This window comes from Colletotrichum costaricense, assembly GCF_030867565.1.
Source record: "Colletotrichum costaricense strain IMI 309622 chromosome Unknown Scaffold_11.1, whole genome shotgun sequence".
NCBI classification, from domain to species: domain Eukaryota; kingdom Fungi; phylum Ascomycota; class Sordariomycetes; order Glomerellales; family Glomerellaceae; genus Colletotrichum; species Colletotrichum costaricense.
In genome coordinates, this window is record NW_026848240.1 from 185,118 (window position 1) to 199,030 (window position 13,913).

The following is a 13,913-nucleotide window of genomic DNA, read 5'->3' on the forward strand; positions in this document are numbered from 1 at the left end:
GTGCGCTGACCTCGCCCGACTTTGAGCAGAATTCCCGGGGATCCACTGATTGACTCCCGTCCTTGTTTCTTACGACGTCTTCTATCATATCTCGTGGCACTGTGCATCTGCCGTGAGGTTGACGATGGTCGACGATAGAGGCACCAGACTCCTCGCCGTAACATGGTCTCTCTGTGTCGCTAGCGCTACGCTGCTTTCATTGCGTATCTATTGTAAGCTATGGCGTGGACGTGGTTTATGGTGGGATGACCATCTCTTGATTGCGTCAATGGTATGTGAAGAATGGCCGTCATTGTCCTACCCCCCCCTAGCTCATAGTTGCAGGTGTCACTGGTGATATCCATCTCGATAAACTCCTACATCGTCTCTCTCGGATTTGGACGCCATATCGATACGATCAGTAGCGATAACCTCAAGCTCATCAACCTCAATACGATCCTCGTCGCCACGTTCGGAATCATCGCAACGACGACTAGCAAAAGCTCATTCGCCCTGACACTGTACCGCATCGTCACGAACCAATGGTTGAAATACTTTCTCATCTTCATCATCGTTTCCATCAACATCTCGATGAACTTGGTATGGATCTTTGGCTTCGCCAAATGCACACCGTTGCAACGAGTATGGGACAGCAGCGTGCCGGGGAGTTGCTGGGATAAGAAGAAGCTCGTCAAATTCCAGTTGTTTGCTGCCTGTAAGACTGCCGCGAAACGGTGTTCTCATGAGGCTTGCATGCTCACTTGCTTGCAGATTACTCCGCCATTCTCGATTTCGTTTTGGCATTCCTGCCGTGGCCAATTCTCATGGGCGCAACGATGCGGCGTCGCGAAAGGCTTGGTGTCGCCGTAGCAATGAGCTTGGGTGCTATGTAAGACTTTCGGATTCCACCCTGGCCACTTTTGCGGTGAACTAACATCGACGACAGTGCTGGAATATGCGGCATCGTGAAAGCTGTCCTGGTGGTCAACATGACGAGTCCAGACATCACCTACGAGCGCGTTGACCTTACGATCTGGACTTTGACAGAACCTGCCGCCTCGATCATGGCAGTGTCTATCCCAGTTTTGTATGTGGTCTCCCCCCTCATCAAGCGTATTGGTTCTTCACCTCTGACACCGTGTAGGAGAATGTTGTACCGAGAGCTCAAGTCAACTCAACGAAGTTATGCACGAAACAAGTCACAATCGCATGCACTCGACACAGGAACGAGGAAGGAGGTCAGATCAACGAAGAGATATGGCCCGGGGTCACAATACGGCCGGAATTCTGTTGTTGTCATGTCCACCGGAGGATGGCAAGAATCGCAGGAAGCCCTCCAAGAGGCGGAGGGCGGCCAGGCATCGCCGCTCCCGGGCATGAACGGCATCATCAAGACCGAAGAAGTGAGAGTGCGGCATGAAAGATTAACAGGACTCAGTGAAGGCGAAAGCTCAATTGAGCTCGACTCGCTCAAGGAGGGTCATAGATGAGATCATGAAACCGACAGTTGATGGACACCCAGGCTGGACTCGGACGAAGGTTTACACTATAATAATTATGAGTTAGCGCCACTTGATACCAGATATGAATGATTTGAATAGAGATTGATTGGATATGGCGATCAAATAAACTACTCGTAGTCAACATGCAATCGTATGCCCGTGGGCGCCTGATGAGCCGACAATGATTGGGGAGAGATTTGGAACAATCGTGTGAGCAAACCTGCGAATGATATTCTCTAACTTCGCTGATGCCACTGAATTTGGAGAATGCTGCCAGAATCGATGCTACCAGAATCGATGCTGCCTTGTGGCTTTGGGGCCTTGTCGTCACTCGTCACCCGTCACCGGCTCACCGAATGCTCTCCATTATTGGCCTACCGGTGGGAATCAAAAGCCAGAATTGCACGCCGCTATATGGTGCCTAACAGAAAACTTGACACTATGTATCATTCCTATTTATGATTCCGGAATACCCTGATACTTGTCGAGCCTGGCGGAGCGTGGAGATAGACGCTTTGCATTTGAAATTAGGGACCTCGGTGAGAGCTAGGTGAGACCTCGGTGAGGCCAAGGTGACTTCCAACATCATGAGATCGGAGTTCCACAATAGCTAAGGTCGACCACACACAACATGTACCGATCTTGAGAATCTTTCACATCGAGAATCAGAGAATCGGGTTTATGTGCTAAGCCATACATTTTAACACCTTTGAGATGGAAGTTCTGAGCCAACGAACTCTAGACTGTATGACATCGCGTTGGTTTCGTGATCAACGTCGTCCTCGACCTAGAAAGTCTTTACCTCTGATCAATTTAGGCCAAAAGAAGATGGCCGCTTTGAAACACAGCAGCTCGTGTTAAAGGAATTCGGTTTGAAAAGAGTGAGCTCATTTCTCTTTCAGCCCATCCCCTTTGTATGCCCAACTCATTGTATGGATAGGTGAGAAGATGCAGGACAAGACAGCTGCCCTCGATAAAGAAGCATGTGAAACCCAAGAGATCGACTTCTCACCTTAGATAATTGAGTAAAAGATGAAGAGGACCTCATAGAAGCCCTAACCACTGCAAAAATTCTGTCGCTTTGTCAGTTCGCACCTGCCTCACCTTTGCGCCTTTCTCCCGACGCACCTTCCCTCAACATCAGCTTTTCCCAACAGCGCCTTCCTCATCTTTACATCTCTCTGAATTTTCATCTTCAATTCTCACTCACACCCTCATCTCACTCGTCCATCCCTCCAATTTTCTCTTTTCTTCAACCCCTACGTGAGCCATCTTCTCAACTTCACGCCGAAGAAATCAACTATCGCAAGAACCTCCATCTGCTTGCCCACGAGATCCTTCTTCAGACAATCACTTTTCATCAGAAGATTGAATTTATTCCTTATACACCCCAGGCCTCATATCCCTCTCTCATCCATCTATTCATCGCTCGCCGAGGTTCGTCTCATCCACCACCGGTTTCATCCCTCTAACGAACGCCGAACCGACATCATGATCGACCCGTTCAGCGTCGCTCTCGCTTTTGCCGGCATAATTGCCATTTTGATGGCTCTTAACTATCTGGGCAGTCTGATCCACCAGCTCTTTCGCGAGAACGGCCTGCTCGACCCCAAAAGCATCGGATGTCTAATCTTCGTCATCTTCATCCTGGCTTCTATTCATCCTCTGACGGGAGTCCACGCCCTTAGCGTCTTATCCAGCGTGGGCGCGGTCATATTGGAGGCTATCTGGGGGCTCAAAACTGCTGTCATGAGTCTGTGTGATACGCTTCGCCGAGCTTCTGCATCTCGCCAGCCGGCTTCGCATACAGACGTGCAGCAAGTTGCTCTCCGACAGCTCCCGGAGCAAACAACTGAGCAACCAGTTCCTACGCCCGCGCAAGAAGACCTCGAAAGATGCTACCGCCAACGAGAGGTGTGTGACAATGCTGAGGAACGTCTGACGAAGACCTTGAGGCAGTCTAACTCCTACGCATCGGAAGTCAGCGAGATGGAGGCGAAGGTGTTGGAGCTTCAGCACGCTTTCAATGTGCAGCAATCCCGTGCTCAACAGGCCGAACACAGTTTCCGGGAAGCAAACGCAAGACTCCTTGCACACGAGACAGATGGAGCAACCATCGCAAGACTCGAGGCAGAGCTGGAGTACCAGAAAGCGCAGGCCCACGACGCCGATGTCTGTCGGGAGGCGTCCAATTCACAAGCGAAGTACCTCCAGAAGAAGATCGACACTCAGAAGGAGAAGTTCCAAGAATATGCCCGGCGCAAGGAAGACCAGATTGGCGTGCTACGTACCGACATCAAGGCACTACAGCGTCAGAAAGACACTCCCCCTCGGGTAGAGCTGTTGGCAACAGGAACCCAATCTGAGGCGGTAGAGACTGCTCCCAAGCCAACCCAACAGCACCTCGAGGAACAGCTCGCCATAACCCAAGCCAGGCTTTCGGTAAATCAGGCATTGGCGACCTCGGCCACGTTCGGGCGTTTCATCAGCAAGACCCAGATGAACGATCTCAAGGCTGATAGCCAGAACACGGAGCACAACTTATTGAAGGTTATTGTCGAGCTTCGCGGGGAATTGGCCAAGGCTCAAGCTCAAGCAACTACTGCCACGGAGTGGCAAGTCACTCAGGAAGATATCAAGGCATCAACGTCGGCAGATATTCTCGCGCTCCAGACAGAGTTAGCCAATGTCAAGGCCGAAGCCAAGGCAACCATTGAGTCGCAAGGCACCCAGATCCAAGAAGCCGCAGGCTTCAAAGCGGAAGCTGAGAGAGTGGTGGCTGACCTGCGAAGCGAAGCAGAGCAACTGCGCGACGAGAAAGATGGCTACAAGCAGCAGGTGGAGCAAATGGTTGCCCTGAGCCCTCAGGTTGCTATGTTGCAACAAGAGACAGAGCAGACACGGGTTGAAAGGGATACCCTACAGCAGCAAGTGGAGCGATTGATGGACCAGGCCACCCAGATTGCTCCATTACAGCAAGAGAGAGACGTTGCGATTCAAAAAGTCCAGCTCGTAGAGCAAAAAGCAATGGAGATTCTGCAAGGAAAGGCGGTGCAAGTCACCAAGTTGGAGATCGACCTGCGCACTGTCCGCGAGGAGAAGGAGAAGGCGGAGGAGGAGATCGAGGGATACATCGAGGAGCTCGCAGAGGAGCAAGAGAAGCTTCGGAAATCACTGGAGGCCGAGAGAGCTTCAATTCACACCATTGGCAACCTGAAGGTGGCCAAGGATGATTTTTGCGCCGAAACCGAACGGCTAAACGTGGAGGTGCAACGCCTTCTCAACGAAAACACCAACCTGGCGGCGAGGATGAGGAAGTTTGCCAACGAAGAGCTCCTCAAGGCCAACATGGCTAAAAGAAACAAGACTCAAGAGTTGTCCAACAAAGACGGAATCTTGGACCTGATCAAGAAGACCCACGAGGACGAACTTTTGAAGAAGGAGACCGAGCTTGCGGAGAAGGACGAGAAGATTGCGAAGCTGGAGTCTCAGTACTCCATGAGCTGTACGGGCAGGCTTACCTTACGTGACAAGACGAAGAAGGGACGCGAGGACCTCACACTCTTGGCCTCGAGAGTCAGAGATCTCGAGGACCAGATTCAAAACCCCAAGTCCGGCCCCAGACTCACTGCCCTGCAGACCGGAAGTGTTTCTACGGTCTTGCAGCAGATCGAAGAAGGCAAACACCTTCTCTCACTCACCTCAACTCCGGACAAGAAGCCTGAACGCGCGCAGTCAAGCTCAGGCGCGAAGACGATGCGACCGATGAAGCCACTTCCGAACAGGAGAAGGTCTGAACAGCTTCCGAAGAGTGAGGCGGGTCCTTCGTCGGTGATGGAGGAATGAGCGAGGCCACGAGCTTCGGTTTTTTATTGTTCAGTGCGAACAAATTTTTTCTTGTTGTATTATACTTCTGTGACGAGGGCCGGTGAGCCCAGTTCACGGATACGGATATGGTCGTGGTTTCGGTTCGGGTTCGTTTATACTAGGATGGTCACGATCAAGGACATGGTCTACGGTTACGGTTACGGTTATGGTTACGGTTATGGTTACGGAATTCCGCTATGGATATAATAATTGGTCGTGGTATCGAGCCGAACGGGCAGCTCAAGAGTACCAGGAATGAAAAGTTTTGATTGCACGATTGAAATCAAATGGTATTGTCTTTTTGTAAATGCGTGAGGCTACCATCCTACAGATCTTCCAAGTCCAAGCCGTCAACCTTGCCCAAGAAATCTCCCGTGCCGCCTCGTAACAACTCCTCGATGTCGAGATTACCCGACGTGATGTACTTTTCACTGACGCCGGCATTGACGCGCTTCGACAACAACTCGCGCAGCTGCGCCCTCATGGCTCCCATCTCCGCCTTGCTAATGTTCTTGTCCTCTTGTTGCTTCTTCTTCCGCTGACTTCCGCGACCCGTCCACGTCCCAGCCTTCTCCAGCTCGTCGCTGTCGTACTCTACACCTAGCTCCTCGGCAGCAGCCTTGACCCAGTCCTCGTCCTTGTTGCCCTTCTCCTTGGCGAGCGTCGCGTCAGTGAGCTTCTTCGCCAGGTCGAGTCTCGGCTTGAGGCGGGAAGCGATGCGGCGATCTATATCGATGGTGCGCATAAAGTACTTTTTCTTGCTCGAGTGCTTCTCGTGGACCTTGGCCGCGAGTCTGCGGGTCGGCACGACCTCTTCCGGCCCGCAGAGGATGATACTCAGACCCGTCTTCTCGGCACGCGCGGTACGACCGGAGCGGTGGACATACATGTCGGCGGCGCGGGGAACGTGGTAGTGGACGACCTGGTCAATGCCGGGGATATCGAGACCGCGGGCAGCGACGTCGGTGGCGATGAGGACGGACGTGGTGTTTGCTTTTGTGGCCGTGAACTTTTCGACGGAGCGGAGACGGGCTTTTTGGGCCATTTGGGAGTGGAGGCCCATGGCGTTCAAGTTGAGGTTTTGGAGCATGGGGGTAAGGCGACGGACGGCGCTGATGGAGTTCGTAAAGACTAGAGTGCGGCGGTTCGGGTTGAGCAGGAGGATTGTGTAGAGGTAGAGATCCTGCAACGTGTTAGATCAGATCATCATGATAGATTGGGCGAGCGCTTCTTTCTTACCTTTTCCATGGCACCGCACTCGATAAGACCCTCCTTGAGACCGGCGGCCATCTGCTTGGCGGGGTTGGCGTCAATGAACTTTGGCTTTTCCTCGCGGAAGTTGAGCTTCTTCAGCAGATACTCCATGTTCTCCGTCTCCGACATGAGGCCCCATTTGCCCTTGCCAGCCAGCTTCTGCTGCAGTCCCTGGTGGAACGTCGCAGAGAAGACCAGCGTCTGTCGCTCCGAGAGCTCCTTCTCATCCTCATCATCCTCTTCGACAACCTCACGGTCAAGGGCGTCTAGGATCTCTCCCGCCTCCTTGAAGTGTCCCTCGCTCAGAAGCCTATCGGCCTCATCGACAACCAGGTACCTGATTTGCCGGAACCCCTTCAGGAGCTCCGTGCTGGAGCTGATGACCTCCCACAGACGACCTGGCGTACCAATAACGATATCTGCCTTGGCTAGTTGTCTCTGCTGTTTGAAGACTGACAGACCTCCCGTCACCGAGCAAACGAAGGGCGCGTGGGTCAGACCGGCGCAAAGATTCTTGATGTGGTTGGTGATTTGGTGTGCCAATTCTCTTGTCGGCGACAGAATGAGCGCAAAGGGTGCATTATCCGGCTTCTTCTCGTCCTCCTTTCCCTCAAACTTCTCGAGCCATCCCTCCACGATGGGAATCGAAAATGCAAGCGTCTTACCGGAACCCGTAGAGGCCTTGCCGATGACGTCGTGACCGGCGAGAATTTCGGGTATCGAGGAGCTCTGGATCTTTGTTGGCTTGGCGAACTTGAGCTTGGCAATGGCCGCAACAGTCGCCGGGGAGAGACCGAGGTCCACCCAGGGAGCCGTGTCGATATCCTCCTCGGCCTCTTCAGCTTCCTCGAGAGCCTTGAAAACGTTGCTTTCAAGCTTGGCGTCCTCTGGCTTAGGCTGAGCTTTCTTTTGCTTCTTTTCCTTCTTCTTCTTGCCTTCGGGTTCGGCTGCGGGTGCGGGTGTAACGGCGTCTGTCTCATCGGCTTTGTCTGCAGGCTTGTCCCCCTTCGTGTTTTCCACCTTTTGTGCCTTTTGTTGTGCCTTTTGTTCTGCCTTGGCTGCAGCCTTCTTCTCCTTCTTGGACTTCTTGGTCTCTGCCTTTGGTGCTGCCTCCGCCTCCTCCATTATTGTATCGGTTTGTGTAGGGGCAGGCTCAGAGTCGCTGAAGCCTTCGAACTCGTCTTCGTCGTTCTCCTTCTCGTCGCCAGAGGGAACAGCAGCGATCTAGATTGTAGTCAGTCATGCATTGTATTCGAGAGGGTGAGGAAGAGAAGCATAGGCTGGAAGACATACAAACTCGACGTTATCCCCATGTTTGACGACATCAACGCCCTCGATAACCTCCAAGCCGTAGAAACCCTCGGCATCGTCGAACATTTCGGGGACCTCGACCGTTTTCCATGGCAGCGCACTGACGGCGACCTTACGCTTCTTCGGGGCCGCGGCCTTTCCGCCAGCAGACTTTTGGCGCTTCTGGGGATTCTGGGCAGCCCCAGAAGGCTGTTGCTTCCTCTTGTATTGCATATTGAGGGTCCTGGTATTGTCTATACAAGGAGTGCAAAAGGAAGGTGTGGGAAAATGCCCCGCGAGTAATCTTCACATTAACCCAAAAAAAAAAAAAAAAAAAAAGTCGATGCGCATATCGTCCACTGCAATTGAGCGCCGGCGCCGCTGCGCTGCTCGAAACTTTTGGCGGGCCCGGAAAATACTTCAGCCGGAAGAGCCAGCTCCTAGGCGCCAGGAAATGCACAGACCGCACCTTAATTCAGCCCTACGAGAACAGCGCTGCAGCAAATTTTCTTTGGCGGCCATAGCGGGCGTTGACCCCTCCAAAAAAAACATTGCTGGCAATTTTCCCCTCCCCCGCCATTTCCGTCTCATATCAGCCCTCGATAGTTCTCTTCCCGTCTCTCGCTATCACTTCAAGATGGGCAAATCTTCCAAGGATAAGCGCGATGCTTACTACCGTCTTGCAAAGGAGCAAGGCTGGCGTGCACGCAGTGCCTTCAAGCTGCTGCAATTGGATGAAGGTGACTCATTCTACCCCGCCATCCCGTGACATTTTGACTATAAATGCTAAACGACGGTCCAGAGTTTGACCTGTTCGCCAACGTAACAAGAGTTGTTGACCTGTGCGCCGCCCCTGGTAGTTGGTCTCAGGTGCTGTCTCGTGTTCTCATCAAGGGAGAGAAGTTCGGTCGTTCAGCATGGGAGGATCGTGAGGCCAAGTTCCGCCAGGAGATGCTGGGCGTCTTCCCGGCTACCCCTGAATCTGTTGTCGCAGGGCAGAAGACACAGATCGCGACTGCTACCGAAGAGACACAACCTCGCAAGGATGTCAAGATCGTGTCTATCGACCTGCAACCCATCAGCCCTCTCCCCGGCATCATTACTCTGCGTGCCGACATCACGCACCCCGCCACGGTACCCCTTCTCCTCAAGGCCTTGGATCCCGACTATGACGCCGCCAACTCCAAGAGCCAGCAAGCCAGCCATCGCGTCGACCTCGTCATCAGCGACGGTGCACCGGACGTCACGGGCCTCCACGACCTGGATATCTACGTCCAGTCCCAGCTTCTCTTCGCCGCCCTCAACCTCGCTCTTTGCGTACTGAAGCCCGGTGGGAAGTTTGTCGCCAAGATCTTCCGCGGCCGCAATGTCGACCTCCTCTACGCGCAACTCAAGATCTTCTTCGAGACTGTCATCGTCGCGAAGCCGAGATCCTCTCGTGCTAGCAGTGTGGAGGCCTTCATCGTCTGCATCAACTTCCAACCCCCTGCTGGTTTCCAGGCCAGTCTTGAGAACCCGCTTGGCGTTGGTCACGAGCTTCCCAAGATGGTCGAGGAGAGGAGGAGCCAGCTGCCTGTCATTGCTGATGCGCTTATGCAGAACCCTCTGAATGGGAAATGGGACTCTGCTCCCACGGCGTCTGCGACGAGGGAGGATGGCCAGGTTGTTGAGGTGGAAGCCTACGACGAGACGGACGAGACGACGGATCATGATAAGCACATTAGATGGATTGCACCCTTCATCGCATGTGGTGACCTGTCGGCGTTTGACTCTGACGCATCATACCAACTCCCCGAGGATCACGTCTCTTTGGACCCCGTCCAGCCACCGACGGCACCCCCGTACAAGCGCGCAATTGAGTTGAGAAAAGCCGCTGGCGGAGCATACGGCAAGACGTCAATCAAGGCATGATGATTACGACAACATTTCAATACCAACATGGTGTCCGCACTCAATCCTCATCCTCCTCGTCTGACGGACCGTTGGGCATTGCAGGGCCGCGCTTCTCCAGCAGATACAGCTTCCCTGAATGTGACACGCCCCATTCCGTTGTCCCCAAGGCCTGCTCATACAACTTACTCGCTTGCGGCGAGGACGTCAGAAGCAGAAAGCGTCGCAAGTCGGGCCACTCGTCCAAGATCTCGTTCAAGCACTGCATCAGCCACGGCGCCAGTCCCTTGCCTTGGTGCGTGGGGAGGACGTAGATGTCCGCCAGATACCCAATGGTGGCGTAATCCGTCACGATGCGGGCGAAGCCCACCAGTTCAGGGCCTTTCTTTCCTTCTAGAGGGTTAGGCAACGAACCTAGGGAAAAGGCGACGGAAGGCTTGTCGACATACCTGCAATGTCGGCGGTAGACTGTGGGAGTTTGTACACCCCCAGACACAACGAATTGTCTATCAGCCTCTTCAGAGCTACTTCCGGAACGCGCTTCGTCCACCACAGCAGCTCAGAATCAAAGGCATCGTTCACGGCGTTGAGGTCGACTAGCGACCGGTCGGTGGAGATAAGGTACTCGTCCTTATACCACTGCTTAGATATCTGATTCGGCATCGTAGCCCGCTGCCTAGATGAATGAATGAATAGAGGATGTAGTTGGAAGATACTTGAAACTCCCACCTTGGTCTGTGGTGCCCGGATCCGTACGAAACCTAACTCTACGAGGGTTGAGCTCGAGACTGCATGCGGAAGAGGGGGATCGAGCGGGAAGTTCAACCCCCGCCTCCGAACAAATGTCCGTCACCTCACGTCATGCCCGCCCGGACTGAGACTTTGCGAGCCACCCACCCCCCGTCTGTGAAGGGAATGCAAGTTTGGGCCGGTGAGGTGGGGTACCTAGACCATCTGCCGGGTTCCCTGCTATACCTCTCTCGGTAAGCTCGCTCCGGGTGGGGTCCCTTCGCTCCGTTGCTCGTCGCGGTCGCGGGGGCAGTTTTGTAGGACCTTCGGGCTTCAAGTGGGGTACATTGCTATGCCGGTCATCCCATCGGTGACCTCTTTCCCTATTACTACTGCCCTCGTGCTTCCATACTCTCTTATTCTCATGATATTGCCTCTAAAAAAGAATTAAATTCGAGTACACGGCTCAAATGACACACGGAGAATACGGGTCAAAAGGCACATCATACTGCAGACTATTTGGGGTTCGGGCTGCTGCCCCGAGGGCTGGGAATAGAACGAAGCTTGTCGATAATTGTTGCAAGTCGGTCCAAATTATGACAATGCTGGCAGTCGCAAGAGTGTTACAGGCTTGCTGACTAAATTCTAGTGCTCGAGGACATGATGAGCTCTGCTGGCTATCAGCAAGGATGCGGACAGTCATTCTCAGGAAAGAGGGTAGGCTTTGATTTCACCTTGAGTACGAATGGGAGGCCTAGCTCTCAAAATCAATTTGATGTAGAGAGTGACTGAGTCTTAGAGAAAGCAAGCGACTCAAGTATGCGACGTCCCCCTACCCATTTGCTAGGGTCAAAATCGTGAATCCAGCTGCCTGCGATAGAACGACCTCGTACACGCGAATACGCGGGAAGAAAGTAAAAGCCTTGGATACGTACTTGCCCTTTGAAATAGAATTGTACCTTCCGTCTTTCTTCTACCGCTCTCCGCCTATCTCAAAACCCATTAAAGGTCGAACAATTTGCGGCCCTCCCTCCATTTCCCCTTTCTCCCTCCTCCACCCAGTGGACGTCGCCACAACCACCACAACCACAACTCAGGGCATTTGATGCCCAGCTTCGCCTTACCGTATTAGAAACATTGCTCTAATTATTTATCTCCTTTGGCATGAGAGAATCGCTGGAGGCACCGCGCAAACACAGTCATCTACCGCTGCCGTTCAACATCGCTTATCCCTCAGGCCAAGCCACCTCCGAACCACTCAAAATCAGGCTAGTCTCTTGACTTAGGAATCTCAGGTATACCCGTGAATATTCTCTGCACCTTCCTAGATAGATGCTAACTTCAAATTTACGGCAAGAACGTCATGATGTCCACTGACCGAGATGACCTTGAGCATTTCACCGCCGAGGTGAATGGCGAGGTGTCAGATCGCCCCATGCGTAGTGTCATTGACACCAGAATTCGAAGCTTCTACAACGCGATCGATAGAGGAGACTGGGACGCAGCCAAGGGTTACCTGAGAGAGGACGCCAAGCTCGTACCTTATGGAGTCTAGATAGCCCGGGTGCTATCCACAATGGTGCGGACTCGGTCATCCAATACTATCAGGATGACCAAGAGGAATATCAAAGCACTGTCTTCAAGCTCCTAGTCGTCGATAGGGGCAGAGCTACTTGCTATTTGGAGGCTTTCTGGATTGAGACAGTTTGCGAAAATGAGGTTGCAGCCAAGGCTGCACCGGAGTTCGAGCGAGCACGCATGGTCTGCATCTTTGATGTGGACGAGAAGTGCCTCATCAGACGTATCGAGTTCCGAGACACAGATCAAGAGACCATCACCACAGGCGGCGGCCTCAAAGAATTGAGACACGCTGCAAAGGAGTCTAAGAAGGACGTCGTGGTCATGAAGGAGAATTTCGGGTTTTAGAGAAGGTCTAGGGGCTTCACAGAGAGGGCGCCATGCCTCATAGCTTATACGAAATCCTTGAGGATAACAGATAGGCATATTAACACATCGGTAAATCACAGCAAAGGCTTCCAAGCACGCTTTCTTTCTAGTTTTGATTTCGTGACATCTTCGTGCCATTGCGAGCAAGAATGTGGGCATTCGTTATTTACAGCAATCTGACTACCTGGACTGATAAGAGTAAACTCACAATGCCGTCCTTTTTCCACATTGACAGCGAGCTTGGTGTCAGGTCTGTTGGAGGAGTGGAGAGACGATTCAAGATTCAGTCGCGTGAACCAAACTCTTGCACTGAACTCGCCAAAGTCTTCAATGTCTCATCCTATTGCATCAAAACATAGTGCCACTCGCCCAAGGTGAGATGCTTTCCTCGACTCTAAGACTGCCATCACCTTCCTAGGCATATAGAATTGCTCGATGGTGGATTCAGTGTATGCATCATCCCTCATGAGAAACTTGAAGTTATCGCTGATAAACAGATGTGTTTCACCTACGATGGATCGACACTCCGCTTTTTGGACTTGGGTTGCGTTGTCGATATCGAGGATGAAAATCTACTCACTGATGATGACCCAGCCTGCTCGAGAAACTCCATCTGCTACTTCGTGCACATGGTAGGTGACGCGGCCGCGGCCGGAGAGATTGAGTATGGGCGCGACTTCCAAATCTCGGTATTTGGACGCCATGTCGGAAAGGTCGGTCTTGTGTTGTTTGACGATCTCGTCACGATTCTTGTAGATTCGAGACATTGAGTCTCATGTTAAGAGTCGCAACCTGAGCAAATGCCACTCCGAAATTGGGCCATCCGCGCTTGTTGCAATCCTTGAAAATAGATTCGGACCAGGTTTCACATGGCAGGCTAGTGACACTGGTCGCGAGATTTGCCGGCTAGCTGAGATGCTTGGATTTTGTGTAGGTGAGTCCCGAGGGACACTGGTATCGACCAATTAGATAGATCGCGAAGGAAGTACGAGAGCGAGCCAGGTATTAGGCAGCAGATGGATGTTGATGTGTTGCCTCCTCCTCAGAAGGCCAAGCGGCTCATGCATTTGCTCTTCACTTTTCCGGATCATGGCATCATTCGATATTTGCCTCTGAGTCTCGTACAATCATCCCTTGAAGTCGCGGGAAATCAAGAATCTCACCTATATAAATACCCCAGATCCAAATAAATCAAAGTCACTGAGATAACCATACATGACGACCTCGAGTGTCTGGTGAGGGCAACCCAAGCACTCCTTCCCTTTGTTAATGCAGAAGTACGGAGATATCGAGAGCTATAGACGCGAGCGCACCGCTGACCCCCCTTAGCATGAACTCACGAGGGCACCATATTATCGGAGCTCCCTGTCCAAATCTGGGCCTAAAATGGAGTGAGAATACTCCAAAAATCAAGCTATATCAGTGATGAGTTGAGAGTGTATGGCCATGCCGTAC

The 13,913-nt window shown here is 52.5% G+C and overlaps 6 protein-coding genes across 6 annotated transcripts; 4 read left to right on the top strand and 2 right to left on the bottom strand.

The window, feature by feature from the left end:
* Positions 1-124: 124 nt before the first annotated feature.
* Positions 125-1,469, top strand: CCOS01_10415 (uncharacterized protein; the record flags this gene model as incomplete). Its single annotated transcript, XM_060458571.1, has 5 exons — positions 125-271; positions 325-694; positions 751-868; positions 926-1,066; positions 1,124-1,469. 5 exons carry the CDS (start codon positions 125-127, stop codon positions 1,467-1,469), a joined length of 1,122 nt encoding a protein of 373 aa, XP_060310373.1.
* A 1,503-nt stretch (positions 1,470-2,972) lies between these two features.
* CCOS01_10416 (uncharacterized protein) lies at positions 2,973-5,327 on the top strand (the record flags this gene model as incomplete). The annotated part of the gene is made up of 1 exon (XM_060458572.1): positions 2,973-5,327. One exon carries the CDS (start codon positions 2,973-2,975, stop codon positions 5,325-5,327), a length of 2,355 nt encoding a protein of 784 aa, XP_060310374.1.
* A 346-nt stretch (positions 5,328-5,673) lies between these two features.
* On the bottom strand, positions 5,674-8,126 carry CCOS01_10417 (DEAD/DEAH box helicase; the record flags this gene model as incomplete). The annotated part of the gene is made up of 3 exons (XM_060458573.1): positions 5,674-6,531; positions 6,588-7,826; positions 7,896-8,126. 3 exons carry the CDS (start codon positions 8,124-8,126, stop codon positions 5,674-5,676), a joined length of 2,328 nt encoding a protein of 775 aa, XP_060310375.1.
* A 403-nt stretch (positions 8,127-8,529) lies between these two features.
* On the top strand, positions 8,530-9,803 carry CCOS01_10418 (FtsJ-like methyltransferase; the record flags this gene model as incomplete). The annotated part of the gene is made up of 2 exons (XM_060458574.1): positions 8,530-8,632; positions 8,695-9,803. 2 exons carry the CDS (start codon positions 8,530-8,532, stop codon positions 9,801-9,803), a joined length of 1,212 nt encoding a protein of 403 aa, XP_060310376.1.
* Positions 9,804-9,843: 40 nt separating this feature from the next.
* On the bottom strand, positions 9,844-10,445 carry CCOS01_10419 (acetyltransferase; the record flags this gene model as incomplete). Its single annotated transcript, XM_060458575.1, has 2 exons — positions 9,844-10,172; positions 10,232-10,445. 2 exons carry the CDS (start codon positions 10,443-10,445, stop codon positions 9,844-9,846), a joined length of 543 nt encoding a protein of 180 aa, XP_060310377.1.
* A 1,429-nt stretch (positions 10,446-11,874) lies between these two features.
* CCOS01_10420 (uncharacterized protein) lies at positions 11,875-12,437 on the top strand (the record flags this gene model as incomplete). The annotated part of the gene is made up of 2 exons (XM_060458576.1): positions 11,875-12,048; positions 12,120-12,437. The coding sequence occupies 2 exons, from the start codon at positions 11,875-11,877 to the stop codon at positions 12,435-12,437; spliced, it is 492 nt and encodes a 163-aa protein (XP_060310378.1).
* Positions 12,438-13,913: the final 1,476 nt, after the last annotated feature.